Below are 22,500 nucleotides of genomic sequence, written 5' to 3'. Positions count from 1 at the left end.
CATCTTGATCTTTTGTTAGCACTTTTCCATCAGAGTTCTGAAAATGCTTATTCATTCAGTTCAGCAGTACAGTCAGTTACCAGAAACATGTACTTGTCAGAGTCTGTTCCATGAATTCCTTGAAGATGAAACCCTTTTACAGGAACATTTTTGCAAAAGCATCAGAGTACACCCAGAACAGTCTGTAAATGACAGAAGACTTAAAAATGACCATGGGTAAAGATTTGATGAAAGTTCATAATAAGGCAATTGACAAGGAAATTTAGTTATTTCTGAGATATACATTTTAGAGCAATAACTAGAATTATGACTTATAACATTATACCAGAACATATAAGATCTTTAGAAATTTCATGTAATGTCTGAAACACTTATGTTAACATATTTCCATACAAATAACCCAAAAAAAGTTTAGTAATTAGTTGTGTTTTTTTTTGTTTTTTTTTCTATACTGCAGGTTCTTATTAGTCATCAATTTTATACACATCAGTGTATACATATCAATCCCAATCGCCCAATTCAGCACACCACTATCCCCACCCCACTGTAGTTTTCGCCCCCTGGTGTCCATATGTTTGTTCTCTATATCTGTGTCTCTGTTTCTGCCCTGCAAACCGATTCATCTGTACCATTTTTCTAGGTTCCACATATATGCGTTAATACACAATATTTGTTTTTCTCTTTCTGACTTACTTCACTCTGTATGACAATCTCTAGATCCATCCACGTCTCAACAAATGACTCAATTTTTATGGCTTTTTATGGCTGAGTTAATATTCCATTGTATATATGTACCACATCTTCTTTATCCATTCATTTGTCGATGGGCATTTAGGTTGCTTCCATGACCTGGCTATTGTAAACAGTGCTGCAATGAACATTGGGGTGCATGTGTCTTTTTGAATTATGGTTTTCTCTAGGTATATGCCCAATAGTGGGATTGCTGGATCATACAGTAATTCTATTTTTAGTTTTTTAAGGAACCTCCATACTGTTCTCCATAGTGGCTGTATCAATTTACATTCCCACCAACAGTGCAAGAGGGTTCCCTTTTCTCCACACCCTCTCCAGCATTTGTTTGTAGATTTTCTGATGATGCCCGTTCTAACTGGTGTGAGGTGGTACCTCATTGTAGTTTTGATTTGCATTTCTCTAATAATTAGTGATGTTGAGCAGCTTTTCATGTGCTTCTTGGCCATCTGTATGTCTTCTTTGGAGAAATGTCTATTTAGGTCTTCTGCCCATTTTTGGATTGGGTTGTTTGTTTCTTTAATATTGAGCTGCATGAGTTGTTTATATATTTTGGAGATTAATCCTTTGTCCGTTGATTTGTTTGCAAATATTTTCTCCCATTCTGAGGGTTGTCTTTTCATCTTGTTTATGGTTTCCTTTGCTGTGCAAAAGCTTTGAAGTTTCATTAGGTCCCATTTATTTATTTTTGTTTTTATTTCCATTACTCTAGGAGGTGAATCAAAAAAGATCTTGCTGTGATTTATGTCAAAGAGTGTTCTTCTTATGTTTTCCTGTAAGAGTTTTATAGTGCCCAGTCTTACATTTAGGTCTCCAATCCATTTTGAGTTTATTTTTGTGTATGGTGTTAGGGAGTGTTCTAATTTCATTCTTTTACATGTAGCTGTCCAGTTTTTCCAGCTCAACTTATTGAAGAGACTGTCTTTTCCCCATTGTATATCTTTGCCTCGTCTGTCATAGATCAGTTGACCATAGGTATGTGGGTTTATCTCTGGGGTTTCTATCTTGTTCCATTGATCTATGTTTCTGTTTTTGTGCTATGCTATCGCTTTTCTGAGGAACAATTTGGCAGTCTATCACAACTTAAATGCACATGCCTTTTGACCCAGCAATTTTACTTTTAGAAATGTACATTATACAAGCTTTTATATGGGTGCCTAAAAATTCAAGGAAATTAAGCATTGTTTAATTGTCCATCAACAGTAGACTGTATAAATCATGATAATCACACAGTATTGAATACCCCATACTCTGAAGAATGAGTTACTTTATGTACAGACATGAATAAAAGTATAATATATTAAATGATAGGGAAAAAAACATTCACAGAATAGTATTTACAGCACAGTACCATTTATATACAAAAGAAATCTACATGGGCATGACTAGTGTATATAAAATTATAGAAAAATGCCAGAAAACTTTTAACAACTTAGTAATGCTTGTTACTAGAGAAGGGACTGGAAATGAAGGAGGGAGAAAAAGGGACTTCACCTTACTAAATGTCTTTAGAATTTACATCTTTTAGAAAATAAAAATGTTTATATTTATAAAATTTTCTTTTTTGGGGGGAATAAACATGTGAGACATTTGAGAACAGAGTAGAAGGGTAAGGTTGACAACATAATGATTCTAACAGGTACTAGCCTCAAAATAAATAAAAAGAAATGTTGGGGCTTCCCTGGTGGCACAGTAGTTGAGAATCTGCCTGCCAATGCAGGGGACACGGGTTCGAGCCCTGGTCTGGGAAGATTCCACATGCCACGGAGCAACTAGGCCCGTGAGCCACAACTACTGAGCCTGCGCATCTGGAGCCTGTGCTTCACAACAGGAGAGGCCGCGATAGTGAGAGGCCCGCGTACCGCGATGAAGAGTGGCCCCCGCTTGCCGCAACTAGAGAAAGCCCTCACACAGAAATGAAGACCCAGCACAGCCAAAAATAAATGAATAAATTAATTAATTAAAAAAAAAAAGAAATGTTGACTGCAGGGAAGTTATGCGGACATTAAATTATTAATTCCTACCTATCTTTAGTAGAGTGATATTTACTTCCAAACCAAAATGTCAGATATCCTATAATCATAATACAAAATATAGTAGCTTTGTCCTAATACTCTCAAAGTGACATAACTACAATAGATTCTTGCTCATTGGCTTTAGTAAACGGAAAGCAATAGCGTTGCTAATGCAAAATAACTGAGAGTTAAATTAATCCCATCAACTCCAACTCTACTTAAAGAATCTGTGGAAACAACCTCAATCAAGTTATTTATCATTATTATTTACGAATAACAAAATTCAGAATCACACATCCTAGCTTAAGAAAACAAAATTATTCAATAAATATAAACAGAATACCTATCTGTAACATTTTCTATTTCTTTATAATTAACATAATATTTTAAGATCTGTTAAATGATCCAAATTAATGACACATTTATTTTACTTTGAAATGCACTATAAACGTTCTGCAACAAAGTCATTATCATTCCCTTATTTTACTGACTTTAAAAAGGAAATAACTGGAATTAAATTTTTTTCTGTCCTCATTAAAACAAAATATTGTTAACACAATTTAAGATGTTAAATACTTTATGAAAATTATAAAATAAGAGTAATTAACTAGAGTCTAATATTATACCTGTAGTTTAACATTATCAGCAGGTTAAAATAACCCATTTCCTCTTTATCTTTGAAGTCTAGCCCATGAAACCCATGCCATCATCATTCAAGAGTATTACACTTCAAGCCTAAGAATGAAACAGTCATGAAATGTTTGTTCATAAGGTTTTGAAAAAAGTTAGATCACTATTTATAATAAAGTCACGTTCCTTTAGGTCTTTGGGATTATAAGGGCTCTGAGAAGTCCTACAATTAAAGAAACTGCTTATCTTTTTTTTTTTTTTTGCTTATCTTTGTTTTACCCAGCACCTCAATTCTACAGCCTTAGATCATTTCCACCAACCCCTTGAAATATTTATTAATATCTGACACATGAAACACACTGAGACATTATACCATATAATTCTTTAGTAAATTATTTTTCCTTAACCATATATAGTTATAGCAACTGATATAAATAATACTGTATTACTGTATTAGTTAAGTAGAAAATTCATAGGCAGCTTAAACCTTGAGGATTTTTCCTTTGTATATTGCACATAAACACTTAACCACAGACGCTCCTCTGCAGTTCTATCATTAGCAGCTTGGGAAAACCCATTTCATTACACAAACTGTGTAATGAACACATACAATGTGTTCTACATCATCCTGCTAAATTATGTAGAGTTTCAGAACATTAGAACTGGAATAGTCCTTAGAGATACCAGAACAGCAGTGTTCTAACTCCTAGTCCTCAATTCTGCTCTTCATGTAAATCTGCTTCTAAACGAATTCTCTTGATATTCTCTACTGGACTCTCCCACTGGGCAGTGGCTTTCCAACTTACTTTACCACAGTTTACAGTTAAAAGCAAACAAACAAAAAAAACCCAAACACATATTTTTCATCAAAACTCCGTATACACAAATATATAGGAATACTTATCTGTACTGTATAAATGTATGTGTACAAATTTACAACTTTCATGAAACAACAGTCTTGCTAAGCAAAATGCAGTCTATTTTCTAATCATTTCTATTTTTCATTCTTTTAAATGATTCACTAAATTGATTTAATGATCCAGCTTGGAAATAAAAAAACCTGCCAAGGAGCAAAAAGGTTTAATTCAGGTGAATAATCTCATCCCAACATCCTATAGCTTTTCCATTCCAACAGCTATCCTCTGATGGACTATTACAATTGATAAAAAGCAAAGACATAAATTCACTTTATTATTTATTGAACAGCTACTAAATGCTAGAACTGGGGACATTTTGCCATCAAAAAGTGTAATTTTGTTGAGAAACAAGCTATAGTTACAATTAAACAAAAAATACAGTAGGAATACATAAAGAACACCTAAGTACAGTTTGAAGGAAATCAAGGATGGCTTCACAGAGCAAGCAAGCAGCATTTTACTGAGACATCCGTAGGAACTAATCAAGCAAACCAATGAGCACTTAAGTAATGCTAAAATGTGGAACAGTTCTTTTAAAAAGATAAAATCTTCAACCTCTCGTTTAGAATTTGAATGAACAGGAAAGAAAATACAGAAGGATAAATAAGCTTAGAAGTAAGAAATAAAATAATTAGTATTAGAGAAGTGAAAGGCATCTAGTAAGAGCTAATAGGTAACTGAATATAGATTTAACTGGATAAAAAACTATTAAAATAAATAAAGGTGTCTACACAGACTGTTTCACAGGAATCAAGGTTTTTCACTTCTCTTAGAAAAATGAAACTAGGGCCTCCCTGGTGGCTCAGTGGTTAAGAATCCGCCTGCCAATGCAGGGGACATGGGTTCGAGCCCTGGTCCGGGAAGATCCCACATGCCGCCGAGCAACTGAGCCTGGGCGCCACAACTACTGAGCCTGCGCTCTATAGCCTGCAAGCCACAACTACTGAGCCCGCGTGCTGCAACTACTGAAGCCCGGGCACCTAGAGCCCGTGCTCCACAGCAAAAGAAGCCACCGCAATGAGAAGCCCACACACTGCAACGAAGAGTAGCCCCTGCTCGCCACAACTAGAGAAAGCCCACGCGCAGCAAGAAAGAACCAACACAGCCAAAAATAAATAAATAAAATAATTAAAAAAATTTTTTAATTAAAAATTAAAAAAATAATAGAGATGTCACATAAATAACTTCAGCAAAATACTTAAATCATGTCTTTATTGAAATGTACATAATAGCAAGTACAAAAATCAATTCTGTTAACAAGAATGCAAGCTACCCAGCTAAACCTTATTTATAATGAGAAAAGAACAAGTTTTTTCCCCCTAAATTCTCTCTGCTTTGGCTAAATTACTTCTTTTTTTTTTTTTTTTGCGATACGCGGGCCTCTCACTGCTGTGGCCTCTCCCGTTGTGGAGCACAGGCTCCGGACGCGCAGGCTCAGCGGCCATGGCTCACGGGCCCAGCCGCTGCCGCGGCATGTGGGATCTTCCCGGACCAGGGCACGAACCCATGTCCCCTGCATCGGCAGGCGGACTCCCAACCACTGCGCCACCAGGGAAGCCCCTAAATTACTTCTTTGAAATAAAATTCATATAACATAAATTTCACCATTTTAAATTGTACAATTCAGTGGTTTTTCTATATTTACAATGTTGTGCAATCATCAGTGGTTAAATTACTTTTATTACTAAAAGTAAAATAAAAATACAGAGCTCAGGGAAGAAAATTTTAAAATATTACTCAAAGCATTTCAAGTATCCAACATATCTTAACTGCAGGCTTAAACATAATTCCATTAAATGCCCAACAGCTTAGATACAAAATGGCCAATATTACTTTCAATTTCTTCAACTAACTCTGGATGTTGTTATCAATATACATCACTTCAAACACCAACAAAAAGGTGGGAGAAAATTATCTATGTCTGTCATTGTATATCCTATCACTGACTAAATACCTCCTAAACTTTTACTAATAAGTCATACACAAAAACACGTTATGACAGGGCTTCCCTGGTGGCGCAGTGGTTGAAAGTCCACCTGCCGATGCAGGGGACACGGGTTCGTGTCCCGGTCTGGGAAGATCCCACATGCCACGGAGCAGCTGGGCCCATGAGCCATGGCCGCTGAGCCTGCGTGTCCGGAGCCTGTGCTCCGCAATGGGAGAGGCCACAAGAGTGAGAGGCCAGCATACCGTAAAAAAAAAAAAAAAAAAAAATTATGATAAACTTTGAATCCCAAAAATGCCTAAACCACCATATTCTACGATCCCTTCCACCTAAAAAAAAACAGAAATGCCAGTGCCACTAAAAACATTTGATATATGTCGAATACATTATGACAATAAAGAAAACCTCTGCTACAAAAATTTAGCAAAGCTTAATATTATAAAAATGATTGAACTGTGAATTTTATCTTCAAAGAACCCAAAATAATAGACTTAATGCCACTTGTTTTTCAAAATATTTTCTGGTCAGATAAAGCAATCTACAATCTTTCTGAGTTCTACCTCTTTGAAAGATTCTAGTAAAATCAAGATTTTAGAATTAACATTTTATTCTCAGAGCAAAAATTAAGAAGCACACAAACGATTTTCAAATTCCAAGCCCGAATAGGTTTGACACTTGCTGAATTAGAGACCTAACTGTCTTCATTATTTGGTATGTCTGACACTGGGTTTTAAAGTAAATTTTCAAATAAAGAGTCAAAATCAAGAATTCCAATCTTTTTATCCTGGAGGCAATGAAGGTCTTCAAAATTTAGGCTAGCCTACCCTTCCAGCCTTATTTCCAACTATTATAAAGTTACCATTTCGGGGTCAGATCCTAAAATCAACATGCAGTGCAAATTAATATTGAACTGCCCCCAAATATATCATCCATAATGCACAATTACATATAAACTGACAACTTGTTTTTCTTCCTGCACTAAAGCAGATACCTGTTTCTTTGATCACATAAGAAGTAACTAGTTTATATTAAGGCACCTAGACTAACTCAGCAAGGTGAGATGCTCATGATATAAAAGTATGTGGAAGCTGAAAATGACTGGGGGAACAGAGAATTCACCTCTTCCACCATGCCTACCCTAGCACAGGCACTCATTCCAGTAGAATGGCAGAAAAAATTGCTTGCACTATTTTACTCTAAAATTCTCATTCATTTCCTCTTTCTGTCTGTCCCTCTGTCTCTTTTAATTTTATTAGGGAAAACAATATCTAGTTGGAATCATACAAGTTCAAGGCATACTGGACGCACTCTACTGAACTCTGCACTAATCCAGTATTCCCAAATGAGCCTCTGCATAGTGCATAAGAACACAACAGACTGAGAAACAGACCAGGTTTGGTTCTGGCATCTGCTAGCAGTGTGACCATGGGCAAGTAACCTAACATCTCCATGCTTCAGTTTCTTCATCTCTAAAAAGGAGATAACAATAATATAATACTTACATCATAGGGTTATTGTTAAGGACTGTATGAGTTACATAATAAAGTATCAGTATTTTATGTACTTGAAATATTCCCTGGCACATAATAAGTTATGCAGGGTTTGGTTATTGTTTTCCCAACTGGACTGCCTGCTCAATGTCTATCCCAATTCTATTCTTGAAAAATCTGCCCTAATACCTCCTTCTCAAGTAAGGCAATAATAATTCCAACCAGGGAACCAGGGAAAAGCTCTCCTATACCTTTACACATCTATGGCTCTTAATTTTTGTATGACTCTACTAACTTATATTTACTTACTAAAAATGTTACTTATCTTTTTATGTATACTTTACATTGTCATAAAAATTATTAGCTCCTTTAGGGAAGAAAATATGGGAAAACAAATGCCTCTTTTATACAAAAAAGTCACTCAAGTAAATACTAAATATTGCTTATGGAGCAAGGTTACTGGATAAAGGTTTCCCAACAAAGGACAAAGAGATAAAATCAACTGTTAAATACAGATTCTCAGTTTGTATCAATGTATAAGTCTCAAACCAAGAATTGTTATTAGAACCAAAGCTGCTCTGAGCATAAATCTCAAAAATGAGGACTTAGCTCATAAGGAATAGCTTGCAGTCTCTAAGTCAAGAATATTAAAGTATGGAAAGTCTTAGCTTTCTGTGATTTACAAACAACATTGTTAGATTTGGCCTAAAGTCTGAAAAACAATGTATTAAATATTTACTTAAAAGATGACTTTTTAAAGAATATTTACTTATATTTATTTTGGCTGCGCCGGGTCCTAGTTGCGACATGCAGGATCTTTTTAGTTGCAGCATGCGGACTTCTTAGTTGCGGCATGCGAAGTCTTAGTTGCGACATGCGTGGGGGATATAGTTCCCCGACGAGGGATTGAACCTGGACCCCCTGCATTGGGAGAGTGGAGTCTTACCCACTGGACCACCAGGGAAGTTCCAAAAGGTGACTTTTATGTGTTATACACTGCAACTATGTAGATGAAAAGATTTAGATCCTGCACTCAACAAGTCTATACAAAGATAGCTAATTAAACAGTAATGTTCAAGGTATATTGGGGATAACAATAACAATATTAACACCCATTCTCCTTTATCCACAGTTGAAGTCTTACCAAAGAAGAGAAAAACAAAAGCTGTAGTTGACAAAAGGACTGACCAGAAAAGTTACATTCAGAGATTGTGTATTTACTCTAAAAATCAAGACCAGCTGGTTATTAACTATTTCATCTGGACAAATGTCACAGAAATTTCAAACCAAATATCTGGGCTGAACCGCCAGATATTACTCTACTAAGTATACATTCAAGAAGTTACTCTTTTGTTGTTGTTTTCTTTTTCTTTTTTTTTTTTTTGCGGTACGCGGGCCTCTCACTGTTGTGGCCTCTCCCGTTGCGAAGCAACAGGCTTCGGATGCGCAGGCTCAGCGGCCATGGCTCATGGGCACAGCCACTCCGCGGCATGTGGGATCTTCCCGGACCGGGGCACGAACCCGTGTCCCCTGCATCGGCAGGCGGACTCTCAACCACTGTGCCACCAGAGAAGCCCCAAGAAGTTATTCTTTAAATTTTAATATTAAAATTTTTTTGGAAATTGCTATGGTTCTCCTAATGCACCTAGGAAGTTTTCTACAAATTAAAAAAAATGATCTTGTATTTGTCTACGGTGTGCCATTTAAGATCACTAACATTACATAGTAAAGGTAAGATGTAGTAGTATTTCTTCACATATAATGATTATGTTACCAATCTATGGAAGAAAAGGTACGTCCTGCATATTTTATCCACCTATTTAGACCCACACCTCAGGTCTACACCAGCAGTTTGCAAGCTAGGTATACTATGCTTCTTACTCAACCAGAGACAGACAAGTTAACCAACTCTACCAAGTATCAAGTTTGCAGACTTTGTACCACCATGTTTTAACTATGAACTATTACAATGCAGATATTTCCAAACAGCCACAAACCTACCCCCAAGTAAAATACTCTGGTCAGTTGATAAAATATTCTTCCCTTCAATGAAGGGGTATTTCATACCTAATTCAATTAATCTAATTCAACACCAAAATAAAAATACCGGGAGTTGAATGTAATTAGCAAATTTAATGCACAGTACATAAAGGTCCAGCATCAACTCAATTTTCTCTGTCATGGATATAGTCAATCCACTATTCTGCCTTTTACCTTCATAAAACAGAGAGAGAAATACAACAAAATCGCATCAAACTGAGGAGCTAGGTTATAAAGTCAGCCTATATGAGGTGAAAATATTATAGTCATTTAAGATAAGATAACTAATCTTATACATGGTAAAGTGTTTTTGCATATATAATGATTATGTTACCAACCTACAGTCAAAATAACCCTTGACAATCTCTTAAAATGGACTACAGGCAGGGAAAGGTGCTCACAGGACAAAACACACTCATAAGAAAAATGAGAGTGAACTAAAGAACAAGGAGAGTCATCATATTTCACTAATTCCAGGGCTTATACTTAATGAATGAATTCCCAGGGTAATCATTTGCATGATTATGATCCTCTACCCCATCCTTCTTTTTCAAATTCAGAGAACATATGTTTAAGTTAACTCATGTGATATGGCTTCACTACAGTATATGAGCCAGAGAATAAAATTATCCTGGGGCTTTCCTGGTGGCGCAGTGGTTGAGAGTCTGCCTGCCGATGCAGGGTACACGGGTTCTTGCCCCGGTCCGGGAAGATCCCACATGCCACGGAGCGGCTAGGCCCATGAGCCACGGCCGCTGAGCCTGCGCGTCCGGAGCCTGTGCTCCGCAACGGGAGAGGCCACAACAGTGAGAGGCCCGCATACTGTCAAAAAAAAAAAAAAAAAGAAAATATCCTGGAGTAGTAAGTAACCACCAGATGCTATTTCCTTTTGTAGCATCATCGATTGAAGAGAACTTCTCCAGCGTTCTATTCAACCAGTACACCCCCCCCACCCCTCTTCTCAACTTTTACTGAGTTTCCAAAACTGTGCCATCTACAAGAAAATACTGAAATCCCATTACGCCATCAAGTTAAATTTTAAAATGTATTTGCATAACAAAAGAAAATATAACACATGATCCCTGCAGTTATTTGGGCTATTGTTTTCTCAAATCATTCAGAGTTCATTAATAGTTGGAAACATATCAAAACTCAATTTTAGTGAGAAATCATATCTTACCCACAACCATAAGTGTGAATTCAAACCCTCTCTTCACTGATTTTCTGTATACTTGATTTGGGAGATTTGCAAATCCCACATAGCCTTCAAGGTTCTTCTGTTGCTGAGAAAAGCAAAAGGAGTCCGGTTATTCATATATCAATAAATCACTTCTGTCACACATTTCAAATTCCCTTCATTAACCTATTTTTAGAAAACTATATAAACTAATATTATTCATGGTGAATCAAACTGATTTTACAGTGTTACCAATAAAAGTATTAGTTAATTGCAGAAATGGACAAAATGAATTGAGCACAAGTTGACTGACAATAGACAGTTATAAAAACCCAAAGGAATAACATAAAAATTAAAGAAACCTGCCTCAGAGCAAAGATTTCAATTTATAGTAACTTACTAATAATAAGATTCTAACCAATCAACTAAAAAAAAAGGAAGGATTTTTCACAAAAAATTCAAATCCCCTTAAAATTATACTAAGGACTCTTTTAATCATCCCCTTTGCTCATACTAATTACCAGAGGCAGGAGTTTCTTGAAATTTATCTTCTTATTCATGAAATAAAATCAAAACGTGGAGTTTAAAATTTTTCATGAACTCTTAAAAGCTCTCATGATCAATGTCAGTCAGTAACATTATCTTTCAAGCTGTTATACTAGGTCCAATTATGTCACTTCAAGATTTTTACATGAGCCTGCTGCCTCTATCATCAGGGACATCAGATTTATCCAGGTTTTAAAGTAAATTTCAATTCAGTTTTCTGTGTGGTTTTTGATTCTTTGATGATCTCAATAAGTTTCATGAGTAATTCAAAGAAATCTACTTCTAAATTGTCACAGTAAATCAGTCTGATTTTCAACTTACCCATTGGTGAGAAATACTGTCCATAGTTCAGACCATCTGAGTGAGTAGAGTCTTACTGATTAATTTACTTAGGGGTAGGTCTTATTCATTCATTAAAATATAATGGCAAGGGGCTTCCCTGGTGGCACAGTGGTTGAGAGTCCGCCTGCCGATGCAGGGGACATGGGTTCGTGCCCTGGTCCAGGAAGATCCCACATGCCGCGGAGCGGCTGGGCCCATGAGCCACAGCCGCTAAGCCTGCGCGTCCGGAGCCTGTGCTCCGCAACGGGAGAGGCCACAACAGTGAGAGGCCCGTGTACAGCAAAAAATATATATATATGTATATATATATAAAATGGCAAAATATTCCTAAGAGGTACACATTTTTCTTAAAGATTTTTGCCACATTTAAATTCTCATCCGAAAAAACTCATATGGGATCAAAGTACTAATTCAATACATTTGGATTTAACAAAGAACAGCAATCTGCATTTCTTACTAGCATCACATATGTAACTAAATATTCCATCCATAATATTTTTACCTTTTTTAAAATTCATATAAACTGATTTTTAAGACAAATATTGAGAAGATAAGTAAGCCAATTAAACTGAAAGGCTAATTTTAAATATACTAGTTAGGATACTGATCAGAATATTTTAAAGTCAAATATTTGAAAGCCTACTACATGCAGAGCTAAGAATATGCATTAAATTTAAGGCTTCCTTGGTTCATATTTCATCCAACTATAACTGAAATTTAACTTAGACCAGAAAAAAGCCTCTCTATAAATTATGTAGCATACTCACAGCTACTTTGTAAAGAACACATTTCCATCATTCCAGTGTTCCAGATTCCAACAGACAGATCCACAGAGGAACAGTAAACGAGGAATTCCAAGAATCATACACGGCACATTCAGTCGAACAGGAGAGAGAAATCCATTGGAACATAGTAAAAGATAGAGGAAAAAAAATGAAAGTTACTTACATGTAACGCAACAAATTAGAGGTAAATTACAAATAAATTGAAGGCAGACTTTTTTCTACTCACGTCAAGGTAATATTTTTTGTCAGATATAAGGCCCAATGAATTTTAATCCATTTCAGCAGCTCTCCTGATCAAACACAGAATCAGAGGCCTCCTATCTATCTTTTTATAAAGAACAATTACTATGCCCTGTACCTGAAGTCTTACAAGAAACGGTGAAAAAAGTGTAAAGTATGATGTTTCAAGAAGATACACAGGGACCAAATTTAAATCCCAAGAAGAAAAAAATGTAAATTTCATACAGTTTTGCTCTGTCAGTCACTGGATTAAGACAGCCCACTTCAGATAAATGCCAATGTTTTAGTTAAAATCTTTATACAGTGCTATATTTCAAGTAATTAAAGTTAAGAACTGGAAGAAATGCAAACTTGTAGATACAGGAAAGGGAAGGAAGCTAAAGATGGCAAGCAGTAACAAATGAATGACGAAGTAAATGTGACTTGTAATAACTTAAGGGCAAATAATATAGCAAAGAGAAGAAAACAGACTATCCTTGGACAAAATGTCTTTAAAAAGGGTATGTCTTTATTCTATATTGAAGAAATCTATGAGTTATATCACAACCTAGAACAGATGATGATTATTCAAATGTCACCTTCAAAGAGAGGACTGCCCTGATCACCCTTATCTAAAATTACAACTCATCTCAGCACTTTGCTGCTTTATGTTTTTCTCTTTAGCACTTACCACCATTTAACATACATTTTACAAATCTTGTTTATTGTGATCTCCACCCACCCTACCTCCAACTAAAATGTAAACTCCATCAAGGTACAGATTAAATGAACTACATAAGTTGTGGCATCAAAAAGAAGAAGCCATCTGGGAGAGCTGAAGAAGTTTCAGAGAAAATATTTTAGGTTACATATTCAAGGAACCCACCATACAAAAAGGTGTAAGAAAAACACCTCCATCTACCCCTGTGTCTTATTTATTGCTTTATCCTCAACTCCTAGAACAGTCTTAGGCACAACTAGGAGACTGAATTAAGAAAAGGGAGAAGAGCATTCTAGGGCTAAGGAATGGGCCCTAAAGTGGGGATGAACTTGGTACTTTCAGGAACAAAAAGAAGGTACATGAACTACAATGAGGTGAAGTAGTGGACCAGGGGATAAGTGATAAAAAATGAGGTCAGGGAGGCAGGCAGGGGCCAGATCATGTTGTACCCAGCCAAAGTAAGAAATCTGGATGTTATTTTAGGCATGATGGGAAGCCACTGGAGGGTTTTACAAAGGCAAGTGACCTGACCTGATTTGTGTTTTAAAGATAGCTCTTACTGCTAAGAGAAGAAATGGAAATAAGAAAACTAGTAAGGAGCCTACTGCAATAGTCCAAGAAAGAAAGGGTATACTGAATTTAGATGGTATGCATGCAAAGAGAGATGAAGATTCAGAATATGTTTTGAAAGAAGAATTGTCAGGACATTGCTGGTGGGTTAGATGTGACTGGCAAAAGAAAAACAAAAAAAAACTGGCAAAAGAAAAATGAAGAGACAAAAGATAACTCCTAAGTACTTGGCTTGAACAACTCAATGGCTAGTGATATTTCCAGGGAAACAGGATACAAAGGGGAGGAAAAGAGTGGGCTGTGAGGGCCAAAATCACCAAAATCAAAAATAGCTTTTAACATGTTAAGTGGAGGTGTCTGTTACATATTCAAGAAGAGATGGCCGGTAGGCAGTTAAACATATAAATTCAGAAATTCCTGGGTTGGTTGGTGCTGAAAATATAGATTTAGGAAACATAAGCATATAGATAGTATTGGGAGAGGATCAGATTCCCAAAGAGAGATTATAGATAAAAGGGGGTCTAGACAGTGTCCTGGAGCACTCCAACATTGAGATGTTAGGCAGAGAAAGAATGAGAAAGATTGATCAGTCAGTGAGGAGAAAGGAAAACTAGGACTGGCTCAAGGTCACTCACTTGTGTTAAATGCTACTGAAAAGTCAAATGAAATACCAGAGATGTGAACATAAAATTTGGAAATAAGAAGACTACTGGTAGTTTTGCACAAAAGCAGTCTCAGTAACAGTGAGGAAGAAGAGTGACTAGGTTGAGAGTAGATAATTCTCTGTACATAACTACTATAACATTTTAAATAATTTCATGTTTTAAATTAAATTATTTTAAAATTAAACATGTTACTTGCCAGTTTCCCAACACAACTTATTTCCCAGGAGAGAATCATGTCATATTCATCTCTACATTCCTAACAGAGTGCTGATACACAGGAGTTATTAAAAAAGATAAAGGACAAAAATATACTTTCAGGAAAGTTTCTTCTGAGGAAGAAACTGTGTCTCAACACAAAAGACAGACTTAGGAAATACACCAATAATATAACACTGGTTGACTAAAACACACAGACTTTTCACATATCATAAGAATCTTTCCTTACCCCAAATTCTAAAATCAACCACAGTCTATAATTCAGAAGACCTAAACTGATTCTTTTTCTGCACAAATATGATGTTCACAGTGCCAGTGTGAAATACAACCTCTGGATAAAGAAATATTACTTATAGAACTGAGTGATATAACTGTGACGTTTATAAGCATGCGAATGTAGATAAAAGTATATTCACCCAAAATATCTTGAGGTCTTAAGAGTATTACTTGATTTCAAACATCAGTTACATAAGAAGAAACAGTTATCAAATCATCTTTTCTAAAAGCATATGTTTACAAAATCTTTTGGTTACTATCTAAAAGATATGCCAAATCTCTATGTGCCAAAATTCATGTCCCGGTCTGGGAGGATCCCACATGCCGCGGAAACGCTGGGCTTGTGAGCTGTGGCCGCTCAGCCTGCGCGTCCGGAGCCTGTGCTCCGCAACGGGAGAGGCCACAACAGTGAGAGGCCCGCGTACAACAACAACAACAAAAAAAAGAAAATCAAGCTACAATTCCACTGCTTGCTATTTCACTACCTGTAGAAAAATCAACTTAAATACAATATCCAGTAATTTCAGTGTTTAACTTATTTGAACTTTCTTCTAGAAATCAATTATACTCAAAGAACAAGATGCCTCAAAAAGGTTTCAATTGACAGATTACTGGAACCCTTGAGATTTGTTTATATTCTCTTGCCATTTGTTCTTATTCCAAAGAATAAAGTTATCAAAATCTTGGCATGTGAAAATCCATTGTCATTTTAAAGGTTTGAATATTAGTATGTATAAATACTAATATTTATAAATTAATATATATTTTCCAAAGGAGAAAAGTAACAACTTGTTTTGAAAACTGCTAAATATGCTTTTCAGTAACAATAACGAAATTGAGTTGTGACAGGTTGGAAGTGACAAAAGTCGGAATTTGAGGAAAATTAAAACTTATTTTTGGTAGGATCTACTATAAACCTTCAGCTCTCCCCATCTTTACAAAAAGAGATATTCAGCCCCAAATTACATAAATATGACCAGGATTCTATTTCTCCCCTTAGTAACTACAATTAAAACAAACAAACAAACAAAAGAACAGACTGCAAAGATCCAAGGAAGGTTTACATCAGTAACTTAAAATTTCAAAGGTAAAATTTGATCTTTCCTAAATAATTTCAAGTTCAAGCTGTACCACTTTGGATTTTAAAACACAAACAAACTGTATGCTGTTTCACATACTGACAAATACAATTAACTTTCTTTCTCCTAAAGTTTACGTAATTCTAAATACAAAAAACTACTCACTACAAAAGAAAAAAGATACATAAATTTACTTGTCTACTCATTATTACTAACAAAAGCCTTACATCATACACATAGATGAAACTGTCTAGCACTCAGTCAAATTCCTCCCATTTCTTACATAATTCTAGGGGAAAATTAAAGAACTTCACTATTTAAATGCCTTAAGTATTTTAAATATAACTGGTGTAAAAATACCTAGATTCTAGATTTAATATAACAAGAACACTAAGATGTTACAAGATAACATAAGCTTGTCCTAAATGTTAACTTTGATGTTCCCTCCCCAATTTTCTCTAAAGATCATATCTTAGTTTTGCATGCCCCCAGCTCCTCCCTTTTTACTGAGATGAACAATTGTGTACAAATGAAACCAACTTTTACTTTCTTAATCTTATTCTGGATTCTTGGTTAATCTACTTAAAAGGTTTTAATATTTAATTGTATGAACACATGTAAGAATGAGATAACTTAAAAGTTTAAATACATTTTTTTCTTTGCTCTGAACTTGGAATTTAAATCTCTACTCACAGAATTACTGGCCACACTCATTCAATCAACACAGTTACTGGACCCTTACAATGTGTGTATTAGTAATTAGGGATGTAAAAGCTAATAAAAACAAGGTCCCTGCTTATAAAACTAAGAATCTGAGGTCAGGTAAGTTAGAAAGACAATTATATTAACACAGTGATAAATACTATAATGGAGGCAAGCACAGAAAGATGGCTATGAGAACGAAAATAAGGGTGTTTTCTCCTATCCTGGGGCCAAATCCTTCAGATCCTGAAGGACTAGCAAGCCTTAGTCTGATGAGAAATGTGGGTAGGTACTACAGAATATGAGCAGGCTAACTGGTAACTGTAAAGGTCCAAAAGCAAGAGGAGAGAGCACAGTTCTTTATGGTAACTACAAATAGCTCAATACAACTCATTATCAGGGTCCAGAAGATACAGGGTAGGAAAGTTAAGCAAAAGCCAGATTATAAAGGACTTTGTTGGCCACACTAAATAACTCAGAATAGGCTTCATCTTGAAAACTTATGAACAGCATTAAAGGATTTGAAGCAGAAAATTGCACAATCACATTAATTCACATGCCAAGTCACATTCATATTTTAGAAAATTACCACTAACAATAATATTGAGGATGAACTGCAGGAGATAATGGTAGCAATCCCAAGATCTGTTGCAGTAGCCCAGGGAAGACAGAAGCAGTGGGGATGAAGAGAAATTAAGTTAGAATGCTACTGTCCGTAACAGTAGCCACTAGCTACATGTGGCTATTGAGCACTTGAAATTTAGCTAGTCTAAATTGATATATACTCTAAGTATAAAATAGAAACCAGGTTTTGAAGACTGATTATGAAAAAAAGAATAAAGCATGTCAATTTTTATACTGATTACAGGTTGAAATAAAATTTTAGCTATACTGGGCTACATAAAATCTGATACTAAAGTTAAACTCACGTGTTCCTTTTTACTTTTTAAATGTAGCTACTAGAAAAGTTTAAATTACATATGTGGCTTGCATTAACTTCTAATGGACAGTGCTGGGTAAGATATTACATGAACTGACAAGTCTCTGTAACTTGTGGGGGGAGTGGTAAGACTCAAATTTATGAATTTAGGTTGAGCAACTGGATTAATGGTTGTTCCAATCATTAAAAGCAAAATTCATTTGAGTTTAAGGTGCTAAATTGGCTTTAGGGAGATAAATATCTAGTAGGCAGCTACATATATAAAAGTTAGAAGTTCTAGAAATGTCTAGGTTAGGCAGATATTAACATTTTAAGTCAACAACATTTAAACGGTATGAAGGCCATGGGTATGGATCCAATTACAGTATACAAAGTAGGAAGCAGGTCAGAACCAACAGCAACATCCCACTACCACCACCACTATCACCTACACAAACCTAGGAAAAGGGGAGAGAGAAGAATGAGGAAAGTAGCTCTTAGAAGCAGTTCAAGGAGGTCAATTGTAGTGGCCTCCTTCAAGAAGTGGTCAACTGTACCAAATGCTCTGGAGTGGTCAATACAGAGACATAGAAGAATCTATATATCATTATCAGGGACCACTGTCAGAGCAGTGGAAAGACAGGGGAAAGATAGATGAAGGCAGATTGGAATTAAATAAGCAGTGAATAACTAACTGCAGACAGTGAGGGTAAACAATTCTTTCTGAATGCTTATCTGTGAATAGAAGAGCAATAAGGCAGAAGCTAGAGGACAATAAAGGGTTATGCAAGTTTTAGGAATTAAAAAAAAAATGATAGCTGCATGTTTAAATGTTAATAAATGCTGCGAGTTTGGTGTTAGTAGGTGCAAATTATTACATATAGAATGGATAAACAACAAGGTCCTACTGTATAGCACAGGGAACTATATTCAATATCCTGGGATAAACCACAATGGAAAAGAATATAAAAAAGAATATATGTATGTGTATAACTGAGTCACTCTGCTGTACAGCAGAAATTAACACAACACTGTAAATCAACTATACTCCAATAAATAAGTTTTTAAAAAATGCTTTAAAAAGTAAAAAATAAGTTTAAAAAAAAAAAGAAAAGATTACCTAGACAGGGACTTCCCTGGTGGCACAGTGGTTAAGAATCTGCCTGCCAACGCAGGGGACACAGGTTCAATCTCTGGTCTGAGAGGATCCCACATGCCACGGAGCAACTAAGCCCACACACTGCAACTACTGAGCCCGTGTGATGCAACTACTGAAGCCCACGCACCTAGAGCCCGTGCTCCACAAGAAGAGAAGCCACTGCAATGAGAAGCCTGTGTACCTCAATGAAGAGTAGCCCCCGCTCACTGCAACTATAGATAGCTCACACACAGCAACAAAGACCCAATGCAGCCAAATTAATTAATTTAAAAAAAAAAAAAAAAAAAGATTACCTACCCAAGCAGCTGAAGAAAGGAAGGTAAACCAGGATACAGATAACATTCTGGAATGATGGACAGGATTTTCTCTGAACTCCAGAAAAGAAAATCACCTGCTAATCCTAAAAGAGGAGGGATGGACCAGGGAATTTTAAGAGAGAAAGATTTGAATCAGCAACCACCAAAACAAAAAGAAGGGCTAGGAATACACAACAGGCAGCCAAGGAATTCTGTCCACTAGTTTAGGCTGAAGATCTGTGTGAATGTATCCCTGAAGCCACGAGATCTTTTACTCCAACAGCAATCTGAAACTTGAATGTAAGCCAATAAGCTGTTATTTGAAGCTGTTATTTTGCAGAAAGGGTACACAAAACTACAAGGGATCAAGGGAGCTGACAAGTATGGTTGAAGTGATTTAGTGAACAAAATGGAGAGAGTCAAGGATCCAAGGTATGAAGTAAGGAAATGAGATAGCTAAGAATATGAAATTGTGAATAGAATGAGCCATACAATTAAGATTTCAGAGGTGGAACAGAAGTTCCAAATGATGACCACATGGAGCCATTAAAATGATGGCTCAACCATAATCCAGATACTGTGCAGCTAAATTATTGAACAAGTTTTACACATGGGCACTAAAAACGCCCCAGAATGGTAAGATAGCTTGGGGTAGAAAGAAAAACTGAGTGTTTGGTGACATCTTTGACAAATAAGGAGAAAACAGGGATGTGGTAACCAACAAATTTAAGAAGGGTGAGAAAATACTTTTGTTAAATAGCATAAGCTTTAAAGAAGCAGGGCTTTTTTTAAAGGAAGAATGGTCTAGAGTCTAGACAAGGACTATCTGATAGAAATGTAAGGTGAATGACATATGTAATTATAAATATTCTAGTAGACACATTATGGAAGTAAGAGTAAAAAGGTGAAATTAACATTAATATCATTTTATTTCACCCAATGTATATACAATATTATCATTTCAATATGCAATCAATATAAAAAGTTATTATGACTCATTTTACATTATTCATTACTCTATTTTCTTTTCCTTTGTAACAATCTTTGAAATATAGCATGACTTATTTAGGACTAGCCACATTTCAAGTGCTCAACAGCCACATGTGGTTAGCGGCTACCCTACTAGATATAGAAATAGAAATTTCATAGATAGAGGACATAATACATTACCAAAAGATCTACTAGAGAGCACAAAACTAAATGAATAGTAGTACGCAGTAGTAAGTGAGGATGTGGGAAAATAGGCACTTTTGTACATGACTGGTAGAATATAAACTGAAACCACTTCCCTGAAGATCAATTTGGCCATGTGCATCAAAAACTTAAGTTTTCATGCTCTCACACTCAACAAATCCCACTTTCATGAATTTATAATCTTACAAATATATAAGATTTAGATAAAAGAACATTCAACAAAACACTATTAACGATAATGAAAAATCATAAAAACCAAAGTTTCAAAAACAAGTGAAACAAATAATACATTATGGTACTCTCATGTGTTAAAACACCATGCAGCCATTAAAATTAAAGTTTTAGAACAACAGAAATGACAGATAACAACATACTGAATGGAAAAACTATTATTAGACAGTTGGCACAGTAATATTTACCTTTAAACATTTTCTTATGTATACACTGGAAAACAAAAGGATATAGACTAGTGATGTTAACGAAATTAGCAGAAGACTTCAGAAAATTCTCTCCTTCCTTAAAATCAAGAGAAAATTTCTTCCAACTCTGGAAATTAACAAAAGGCTTGCAGCAATCCAAAGAGCGCTTATTCAAGAAAAAGGGCTGAATCTCAGTAAAAACTGCAGCATTTGCTGCATTTTAACTCGCCTATCCTTATTTCCCTTATCAGCTCTACAGTAGCCTTGAAAACCCACAGCAGGCAACCATGGCAAAAATTAGCAACCTGTCAGCAACTGGAATAGGCAGAATAGGCTCCTTCAGAGCCTCATTCCCAAAGAACATTATGTGACCTGTTTGATGATTCCTTGCAAGACCCCACAAATAACCACTAGGATAACCAGAGACTTCAGTGACAACACATGACAAAGAAAATAGACTTTACAGAATTAGTTCCCCAAAAGTCACTAAACAAACAAACAACAAACAGCAATAATAAATAAACCCTGAGGGGTGGAGGAGAAAGGGGAGAGGGAGAATCTGACCACTGGTGTCACGCTGTATCGTTTAAAATGTCCAGTTTTCAACAAAAAATTATCAGACACGCAAAAAAACCCCAAGAAAGCATAACCCATATTCAGGCGGGAAAGAAGCAATCAATAGAAACTAACCCTGAGAAAACTCAGATATTAGACAGAGAGTTTAAATCTTCTATTTAAAATATGTTCAAATAACTAAAGGAAATCATGTCTAAAAAACTAAAAGTATAAGAACTACATTCACCAAATAGAGAAAATTAATAAAGAGATGGAAATTATTAAAAAGAACCAAATAAAAATTCTCAAGTTGAAAAGTAGAATAATTGAAATGAAACTTCACTAGAGAGAGAGGATCAAAAACAGATGTGAGCTAACAGAAGAATTAGCAAACTTGAAGATAGGTCAAATAACATTTACCAGTCTAAGGAACAGAAACAAAAAAAGAGTGAAAAAAACCTGAACAGCGCCAGAGACTGTGGAACAAAATCAAGCATACCAACCTACACATAACGGGAGTCCCTGAAGTAGTGGAAAGGAGAAGGGAGGGAGAGAGGGAAAGAGACAGGGAGAAAGGGAGTAAGAGGCAAAAAGTATGTTTGAAGAAACAACGGCAGACAATATCCCAAATCTGAAGAAAAATATGTTTACACATTAAAAGCTCAGCAACTCCAAACAGGAAAAAAGCAAAGAGATCCACACCTAGACACATCAAAATCAAACTGCCAAAAAACAGAGACAAAAAATCAGGAAAGCAGCAAGAGACACTTTAAATGACCATATACAGGGGACTCTTAAAATGAATAATGACTAACATGTCATCAGAAACCACAGAGGCCAGAAAGTAGATGGATGACACATTCAAGATGTTAA

The 22,500-nt window shown here is 35.8% G+C and overlaps 1 protein-coding gene across 2 annotated transcripts in view; it reads right to left on the bottom strand.

Moving 5' to 3' along the window:
* The window catches only part of SEPTIN7 (septin 7), a 103,007-nt gene that overhangs the window by 54,518 nt on the left and 25,989 nt on the right, over positions 1-22,500 (bottom strand). For both annotated transcript variants that reach the window (XM_065883846.1, XM_065883845.1), the window contains exon 3: positions 10,968-11,070. In XM_065883846.1, coding sequence (XP_065739918.1) covers positions 10,968-11,070 — 103 coding nt within the window. The remainder of the gene's footprint in view (positions 1-10,967; positions 11,071-22,500) is intronic.

This window comes from Phocoena phocoena, chromosome 9 (genome assembly GCF_963924675.1).
Source record: "Phocoena phocoena chromosome 9, mPhoPho1.1, whole genome shotgun sequence".
NCBI classification, from domain to species: Eukaryota; Metazoa; Chordata; class Mammalia; order Artiodactyla; family Phocoenidae; genus Phocoena; species Phocoena phocoena.
Note: the sequence above shows the minus strand (reverse complement) of the source record. Positions and strands in the feature narration are given on the sequence as shown.